The sequence below is a fragment of the Pelodiscus sinensis genome, chromosome 25 (assembly GCF_052426305.1).
Source record: "Pelodiscus sinensis isolate ZL-2025 chromosome 25, ASM5242630v1, whole genome shotgun sequence".
Taxonomy (NCBI): Eukaryota; Metazoa; Chordata; order Testudines; family Trionychidae; genus Pelodiscus; species Pelodiscus sinensis.
This window is the reverse complement of record NC_143076.1, coordinates 17,830,321-17,839,877: the sequence shown is the minus strand read 5'-3', so window position 1 is coordinate 17,839,877 and position 9,557 is coordinate 17,830,321. Positions and strand designations below refer to the sequence as shown.

The following is a 9,557-nucleotide window of genomic DNA, read 5'->3' as shown; positions in this document are numbered from 1 at the left end:
AGCTGTAGCTTGACTTATATCCCTGAAAATTAGATGTCTTTCTGTGTGGCACGTCAAGTCTTCTTTGTTTAGCATCACTTGCTATAATATGTTGGTTTAAAGAAAGCATTACGCACCCTTTTTGTTTCCAGATCCGCTTCTGGCCTCTGTGTATTGTCCATATTAAGTCTGGGATTTCTCTTGTGTGTTCTAGGCTTTAGAGGTTATCTTGACTGAACTGACTGACGTGACAGAGGAAGACATGGCAGATCTACTGGAATATGAAAGCAGCAGAGGTAGGCAGATGCATTTCTTAAAGGCTGCTTCTTGCAGAGCGGAACAGTTCATGCACCTGCCTTAATGGATAGCAACGGGCCATGAAGAAATTCAGGCTGGAAGCGAAAGGAAGGCTTATTAGAGGGGGGAAGCTCCAGAGCAGCTGCCCAACGGGAGCGGTGGGGGCAAACATCTTAATTAGCTGCGGGAGACAGACAGGCAGATCTCTGAATAGCCTGCAGGAGGGGCTATTCCATCTCGGCTCCCTCTCCAGCAGTGTGTTCTATTCTTCCATCTCCTCTGAAGCAGGAGGGACGTGGCTCTGAGGTAGCACCAAGCTTAATCTCTCTCAGATGCTTGGCTAGCTCATTCTGAGGGCCCAACTCACTTAATACTAAGGTGGGACCAGGAAGAAGTTTTCCCCCAGCTCAGTGTGTCCCAGGTCAAATTGTCAGTAACCGGGGGAGGGACAGAGCAATCGACTCACAACCTTGCCAAGCCCAAATTACTCGTCTCCTGAAGGGAGGCAGTTTTCCCCTCCAGAAACAGTTACCATGCAGGATAGGACAACAGTAGGGCTAGATCTACACTGGCGGGTTCTCGCGCAAGAACCCGCAGAGCGTCCACACTGCCCACCCGCTCTTGCGCAAGACGATTTACAGCATGGCGTCAGAAGACAGGGCTTCTTGTGCTATGCTTACACAAGTGTAAGCCCTCTTGCACAAGAGGGCAGTGTGGACGTGCGGCTGAGGTTTCTTGCGCAAGAAAGCCCTATGGCTAAAACGGCCATCAGAGCTTTCTTGTGCAAGAGAGTGTCCACACTGCCAAGGATGCTCTTGCACAAAAGCACATGGCAGCGTGGACGTGTTCTTGCACAAGAGTTCTTGCACAAGAACCCTTGCACAAGATGTTCTTGCACAAGAACCTGCCAGTGTACACATAGCCTCGGTAGCCACTTCCCTATTGAGGCCAGTGTTCCAGTTAACGCCCCTATGCCAGGAATAAGACACCGTCTCCAACACAGCTACTCAACACATGGCTTGCGGGTCACATGCGTCCTGCGGCCTGTTGGTTTGCAGCCTGGGGCTGGGAGCTAAAACAAAAAAAGGAGTCAATAGACTGGTCTCCTGTTGAGATGTGTTTTTGTAGTTAAATTCCTGGGCTGTCATTGCTCATTAAAAGTGCTGTCAGATGAATGGAAATTGGGTAAATGTTGCATTTTATGAATATCAGCAGAACTGACTTAAACAGGGCCTGTGTGTTGTGTAGCCTTGCCTTAATTTTGTACTCATGCTCGTCAGTGTGAGAAGCTATTTGCATCTATTTGCATATCTATTTGCATGTACATACAACCACTCTTAAGTTGCGGCCCGCGGCACGTGCTGTGAGTGTCATTGTGGCCCCCGGGGCTTCCAAAGTTGAGCAGCCCTGGCCTACAACATAACGCATCTCAGGCTAAGCCCCCAAACAAAAGCAGCACAAGGCCTGCGGTCTGTCTGTCCAGCATCCTTCCCCCTAGTCCCAGAACCAGTCCCTGCTTGTGGCCGATACTTGTGTTCGGTGCCATCTAATGGCAGGCTCATGCTGGTGTCTGTTGCTTGGTCAGCGTATACAGGCCAGGCCAGCTAGTATAGCTGCTGGGCTTGGGCCTGATGTTAAAGGCAGACACCCTCTACCTGCTAGGTGACTTCTCCCACTGCCAGGCCAAATGGAGACCCTTTCCCCTTCCTATTCCACGTATCCCTGCCTGAATCAGACCCTGTGCTCTCACTTCCTCTACTTCCCTTCCTGCTAGACCTAGCTAGGGCCCCAGCCCTTCCCTGGGATACTCCCCGTTCGACATGGCTGGCTACTGGCCCAGCCTTGTGCCCTGCCTCTCTGAGCCTTGATTTTTTTATTTGATGTTTTTGGCTCTTCTGGTTGCTGCTCCAAGAGCGGCATCTTTGCCTCCCAAGAGCCGTTTGTCAGGCCCTGCTGCACTGTCCGGGCCCCCATGTCCAGTCACACCGTGGTGGAAGCCAAGCATGCTTTGTCTGTCACTTTTAATACCTTTTTAGATGCCTGATTGGCAGAGAAGCATGCGGGGCAGAGCTCAGGGTGGACTCCTTCCCCCGTTCATCACCACAGCATGGAATACACCTCTCTCCATATGGGTGGAAGGCTGGCAGGTCAGCAATCCTGCAGGGCAGTATGCATCTTGCTGGGGGAGCTGGATTCCTGTGCTCGTGGGCACTAGCCCAAACTTCTTCCAAGATCCCAACAACCACCAATCCTTTTGTTAAGTTCAGTGGAAAAACCCAGAGCAAGAGAAGGAAGGCACCTGGGGTCTAGCGGCTGTTTCTGCTAGGTAAGGGACAGCAGCTGCACTTAGAATTCACACCTAGCCTTAATCCAAATCAGCTTTCAAATGGAGACAACATGTAACACTTTCTCCGTGCTGAATATAAGCCGGAATCATGCCCGTTTGGAGGGCTGGAACATGTACCGAGTGTTAAAAGTGTCTAATACGATCGGGTTGTACCACATACAGTGTGTGGTACTGCAAAGCCCCCAAATAAATACTAAGTAGGTGAGGGGTCTCCAACCTTTTTAAGCACGAGATCACTTTTTGAATGTAAGTGCAATCCAAGATCTACCGCAAATATCAATGCCCTTGCCCCGCCTCCTTCCCTCCCCTTCTCTGAGGCCCCGCCCCTGCTCACGCCACCCTCCCTCTCTCACTTTCATCAGGCAGGGGCAGAGGGCTGAGTGCAGGCTCTGGTCTTGGATTAAGGGCTCTGGAGTGTGAGAGGGGCTCCGATCTGCTCCTGGGGCAGGCCGTTGGGATGTAGAAGGGGGTTCTAGGTGCAGACTCTGGGACCATGTTTGGATACAGGGGTGCTTACGGTTCAGGAGGGGGGGGGTCATGACTGGGGTAGGAGTTCAGAATGCAGGCTCCAGCTGGCCACCGCTTACCTCAGGTGGCTCCTGGGTGGTGGGGCAGTGGGGCTAAGGCAGGTTCAGCCCGGCCCTGGCCCTGCACCACTCCCTAAAAGCAGCCAGCGATCTTCCCTCCCAAGTCCTGTTGTGCCCCCTCTCTGCTCTGTGGAAAAAAGATACCGAGTGAGAGGAGGCACCTTGACATCAGCGCCCTCCTCTCCCTCTCCTGCCCTGCCCCAGGGTGGGGCAGCTCCAAGGCAAAGGGCAGAAGATGAGCAGCAGTGTGGGGAGGGGCAGCTGACGTGCCGGCACTTGGTACCCTCCTGGCCAAACCAATCAGGATCCCCATCAGAGGCTCCAAGATCTACCAGTAGATCCCGAGCTATTGGTTGGTGAGCACTAAAGTAGGGTGTCGTCCATCGTATAAAATGCACAGCGCAAGACGCTGCATCAGCCAAAATCCCTTTGCCAAATACTGCGAGCGATAGGGTTGTTTTTCCTCTCTCAGTTGTGTGGGTTGGTTTATTGTGCTGCTGTTTTATGCATCAGCCAGACTTCAGCATGCAAAATTAAACCATCATGGCTAGGAAAGAGCCATATTAGTCAGAGCGCAGCCATTCCCAGCTCCCTTGTGCGATTGCATGAGAGGAAGTGACATGCAGGGAATGAAGGATCACTAAATATTACATGGTGATTGCACTGTCCTGTTTTTTGTCTTTCAACACTTCACTGCGATGGCTTATCCAGCCCGATTTGTCAATGTGCTGGGAAAAGAGGTTCGGGCATATAATACAAGCTGCCTGCGTTTCCCTAGATGATACAGGATTGCAAAGAAGACGATACAGAGGAGCTATTCCACTGATCTCCCCTGTATGATTTAGGTGTCTGTGTTTTCTAAAAGCAATTTGGCTTAGGAACGCTACACTGGAAATTTTCTTCCTCCAAGGTATTTGTCATCATTCCCTCAGTGAAGCTGCATAAAAACATATTGAGCCGGATTCTGACGCTTCTCCTCCCCTCTTCTGCTGGCTTTGTACAGCTCTGGCAGTGCAGAGAACTGGCCGAGGCAGCCTCTGGTTTAGGATCATAGACAGAACACTGCTGCACTCCAGCAATGTTTAGGTAGCAGAGAGGGCCGGTAGGGTGTGTCTGTACTGCACCCGTAGCACGAAATAAGCGAGGCAAATTGCGTAGCTTATTTCGAGTCAATTTCGAAATAGCTTATTTCGATTTCAAAATAAACCGCTATTCCAAAACGCCCCTTACTCCTCGTGGAATGAGGTTTATGGGGATGTTGGAACAGCGAACCTGTTACATTTCGAAATAACAGGCTTGCTTCAAAGGCACGGAATAGCTATTTCGAGATACCGGAAGTATCCTGAAATAGCGCTGCTGTCTTGACATACTTATAGAGGGCATATGATAGCCAGCACGCTTTAGAGCAGCGCTGAGGTTTCTCTAAGTGGTGCTAGGATCCAAAGTTCTGAACTGGGGGAGGACTCGAAGGGGGCAAAATGCCACTTTTCCCCCTCACCACCGCTGAGTACAACTTAGCCACTGCATTCTCCAAGTATTGGCCATCCTCATTTTGCACATGGAGGAAACGGAGCCACAGAGAGGTTAAGTGAGTGGACTAAGTTCATGCTGCAAATCAACAGAAGGTCAAAATATAGAACACAAACTTCCTCTTTTCACCACCAGGCCAAGCTTCCTCTTTCAAAGCACGAGGAAGGCAGTGCCATCCCCTAACAGCGTTACCGAGAATTGACTTGGCTTCAGCCTTCTTCAGATCTGGTGGCCACGTCATTAAGAACAGGATTAAAGCAAGGAAGGGAACCCTCTTCCCGTATGTTACGGGATGCAGAGGGGCCCTTCTGAGCTACACTGAGAACCGAACAGAAGCAAAAGCACAGATTAGCTGAATAGATCCCAAGATCAGAGGGACCATTATTATCTAATCTGACCTTCTGCATCAGCCAGGCCAGAGATCTTCACCCAGGCTGTGTCTAGACTGGCAAGTTTTTCCGCAAAATCAGCTGCTTTTGCGGAAAAACTTGCCAGCTGTCTTCACTGGCCGCTTGAATTTCCGCAAAAGCCCCGACGATCTCATGTAAGATTGTCAGTGCTTTTGCGGAAATACTGTGCTGCTCCCGTACGGGCAAAAGTCTTTTTCCGAAAAACTTTTGTGCAAAAGGGCCAGTGTAGACAGCAGAGAGGTGTTTTCCGCAAAAAAGCCCCTATGGCGAAAATGGCGATCGGGGCTTTTTTGCGGAAAAGTGCGTCTAGATTGGCCACGGATGCTTTTCTGCACAAAGTGCTTTTGTGGAAAAGCGTCCTGCCAATCTAGACGCGCTTTTCCGAAAATGCTTTTAACAGAAAACTTTTCCGTTAAAAGCATTTCCGGGAAATCATGCCAGTCTAGACGTAGCCCCAGAGATTTCTGCTTTGAGCCCTATGACCTGGAGCTGCAAACAGTGCACATCTTTCAGAAAGGCATCAAGACTCTTAATTAAAAGATTACAAGTGATGGAGAATGTACCACGTCTCTTGGCAATCTGTTCTGATGGTTAAAACCCTGCATTTTATTTCCAGGTTGATGTTCTTTGATTTGGAATAAAGAAACAGCCCTGTCTAAGAGTAGGGAATTCATGTGACCTTGTGTCCTCAGCTTTAAATAAGAATGAGCATTCAGCACACCCGGAAATGAGAATATTTGAACACAACATTTATTTAAGAATAAAACATGTTTAAATTACCTGGCTGATTCATATAATAAAAAAAAGGAAGGGGGAAGGTTCACCAAGATGTGAACCAGAAGAAAACCCAGTGGCCAAAAGCTGCTTTTTGAGTACAAAGCGATCATTATTTGCAGACAGCAGACGCATACTGTTAGAGGAAAGGAACAGCAACTGGGGCTAAAAAAAATTTAAGATTTCAGAGCGTGTCAAACCTTTCAATCATCTTGGCATTAAATTGCATCGGAGACAATTCATTCCTCTCCATAGGCACATTGCTACAATGGGCTTTAATGGCTGTTTGGCAATTGAGAGAACGAGATGAGTACAAGCAGAGTGGCGTTGTGACGAGTGCTTGCCTCTGATCAATTACGTTTCTTACTGATACTGCGTCCTCGACAGACTGGGTGTTCTTCAGTAAGTAACAGAACCCCCATGGGGTCAGGAGCAGAAAATGTCCCTGCTGTGACCAGCTCATGGTCTAAAGACAGGACAGAGAAGAGAATGAAGGTGAGTGACGGGAGTCGGGTGGATCATTAACACACTTCGGACCAGAGGAGCAGCCTGGGTCTCAAATGGATTTGAAAGCAGGGCTGAGAAGGAGTTTGAATGGTGGGAGGACTGATGCTCAGGGGGCATGTGGGCGCGAACAAAGGAACGAAAGTGGTGACTACGCTGTTCATTGCATCCATCCTAACGATGCCGAACTGGTTTAAGACCGGGTTCCGGGATATACCCCTGCGTCCACGCGACCGGTGTTCTAAACTATTTCCCCGCCTCCCACAACCCTCGGCACAGCTTCCAAAAGCAGTGGCGATCAAAATGCCTCCTAGACTAGCTGAATAGTCTTAACCTTTCTGTTTCCACAGTGGTACCAAACCCATTCAGACCGATCGGCTTTTTAGCTTGCTGAGAGCCGTGGCTGCGCCAGCCAGTTCATGCACCCCCTAAGGGCTGAAGTGGTTCTTACACCAGTAAATTTCTCTAGCACGGTCAAACTTAGAGGGCGCAATCCAGAGGGAGGCCTGATCCAAAGCCCACTGAAACACCGCTATAGATTACAGTCGATGTGAGGCTCTTAGTGGCAGGGTCAGGAAAGGGGGAGCAAGAGGGATTGCTGTGAGCAGAGAGGCCGGGGAATGTGGTAAGGGTGTCAGACAGGTGCCTGTAATGAATGTGAAATCAGAGGGGAAGCCAGTGTGAAGACTTGAGAAAAGAGGAAGATCCTGGTCAAATGTTTTCTCTTGTGGGAAATTCCCCATTTCTGGCTGCTGTTCCCTCCCACTGTAATAAAGTAGCTCGTCACGTCATTTAAATTGCTTGACCATGCAACTGACTTCGGTGCTGTTAAAAGCATTTGTTGTCGTCTGTGGTACAGGCTGTGAGTTAGGGGCACATGCTTTTATCCTACAGGGATTTAGAGTAAGTAAATTACAGTACTTTAAATAGAAGCCTTGAATTGATTACGAGGTTGGGTCTGATTCATAGATAAAACGCCATAGTGACAGCTGGGTTACGATGAGAAGAATGAGCCAGGCCTGAGGTTCAGCGGAAGAGCTGGAGGCTACAGAGAAGACAGAACAGCGTTAAAACCCCCCAAAGGCATCGTTACACACAAGCAAAGGCGGAATCATTGAGAGATCAAAACGGGAGAGTCTCGAAAGGCAAACTCCTGTGCTGTGACAGCTTACGTCTGCCAATCGAGGACGCGAGTGATAGTGATATCCCCGTGCAATTTAATAGCATCCTTCAGCCAAGGAGCCGATGGTGCTGCACAAGGCCCCTGGTGACAAAGGAGGTATTGTTATTGTCACAAATGAGGAAAGCAAGGCCCTGCGTTTTCAGAAGTGCCCTGCGCACGTGACTTTCAAATTCTATTGACTCGATTTTCGGAGGTTCTGAGCACCGGCATGTCCCGCTGACCTCAGCAAGATGCGTGTGCACTCAGCGCCTCTGAGACATGTTAAAATCAGGTCCCAAAGTATCTCCTACTTGGGTGCCCAAGAAAGGAAGCACCCCAGCCTCGCTGGTGTTTGAGCAGGAATGGCTTTCCCAGGAATCAGGGTCAACACCTGGAACAGATTCCAGGAGCTGTGACTTCTCACTACCCCTCTCCCTGTTCTAGCTGCTGGATGCCAGTGCTTCCTCCCCCTCTTTCATTCCTTTCATGTTCTGTGAATCAGAGAATCCCAGGGCTGGAAGAGCCCTTAGGAGTCATCGAGTCCAGCCCCCTGCCCAAGGCAGGACCAACCCCAACCCCAACTCAGCCCTCCCAGCTGGGCTTTGTCGAGCTGGGACTTCAAAATCTCTAGGGATGGAGATTCCACCCCCTCCCTAGGGAACCCAGCCCAGTGCTTCACCATCCTCCCAGGGAAATAGTTTTTCCTAATATCCAACCTGGACCTCCCCCACTGAAACGTGAGCCCATTGCTCCTTGTTCTGCCATCTGCCAGCACTGAGAACAGTCTCTCTCCATCCTCTTTGGAGCCTCCCTTCAGGAAGTTGAAGGCTGCTCTCAAATCCCCCCTCACTCTTCTCCTCTGCAGACTAAATAGACCCAACTCCCTCAGCCTCTCCTCGTAGGTCAGGTGCTCCAGCCCCCCAATCGTTTTGGTCGCCCTCCGCTGGACCCTCCCCAATGCGTCTACATCCTTTCAGTAGCAGAGGGTCGAGAACTGGACGCAATACTCCAGCTGTGGCCCCACCAGTGCCGAATAAAGTGGAATAATCACTTTGACACACTTCTTGATTCATTTTGGTGGGCTCTTATGTCCGTTTCTTTTTTCCAGACGTTCCCTTCAATCTCATTCCTCACTCATCTCTCTTAATTTTGCAGATGGGCCCAAACCCTGGTGCTGGGTCTAGTTTTGAGTTGTGTGTCTTAGGGACAGGCCTATTTTTCTCGTGTTCTCCCAGACGGATTTGAAGGAAGAATCACTTTTCCTCTGCATCACAGTGCTTTTCTGGTTCCCCCTACCCAGGCCGATTTCCAGCCTCCCGAAGGCAGCCCTTGACATAGTCACCTCTGCAGCTCTTGCCATCTTCTTGCAATGTCCCGGTGACACAGCTGCACAAGGGCCCATCAACCCTGCTCGTGCAGATCTGCTCGCAGCCTCCGTTATCCTCACACCAGTCTAGCCCTGGAAGAGGAGAGGTCGGGCGGTCAGCTAAGAGCAGCTGTGGCAGTTGTACGGAAAAGGGCAGAGCAAAGCTTGATAGCTACAAATAACCCTGAGAGCATTTCCTTGATTAAATCATTCCGCCCTTCTGCATTTACATCCAGCTCGAAGGTGTAACCTGCCACTGAAGAGTATGGGGGCTTTGTCAGACTCACCCACGCCGATTCTTTGGAGGGCTCTGCACATCACTTAGCACCGGAGATCCTGCTCCCACTTAAACCAATAGCAAAATCATGGACTCCAAGTGCATTAATCTGAGGTCAACACATCAAGCCAAGCCCTCAAAGCATAAGCTAGTGCAGTCTTGATTGGCCATGGGCTACTCATCAATCAATTCTTCCTCCAGACTAACACAGAGAGGTGGAGCTTGAGGAGAGGGTGAAAGATGAACCTCTTGCTGGTGAGGATCATGGGGAAGTGGAGAGAAGGTGGCGAAAAAGACCCGGGGGAACAGAAGACGGTTGTGGTG

The 9,557-nt window shown here is 50.0% G+C and overlaps 1 protein-coding gene across 2 annotated transcripts in view; it reads right to left on the bottom strand.

Moving 5' to 3' along the window:
* Positions 1–5,636: 5,636 nt before the first annotated feature.
* Positions 5,637–9,557, bottom strand: part of LOC102462950 (tubulin-specific chaperone cofactor E-like protein) — a 114,111-nt gene continuing 110,190 nt past the window's right edge. The window contains exons 23-24 of one of the 2 annotated variants that reach the window (XM_075909743.2): positions 8,933–9,049; positions 5,637–7,473 (exon numbers count right to left, since the gene is read on the bottom strand). In XM_075909743.2, coding sequence (XP_075765858.2) covers positions 7,373–7,473; positions 8,933–9,049 — 218 coding nt within the window. In that variant the 3' untranslated portion in view covers positions 5,637–7,372. The remainder of the gene's footprint in view (positions 7,474–8,932; positions 9,050–9,557) is intronic. The other variant, XM_075909746.2, reaches the window with a different exon arrangement.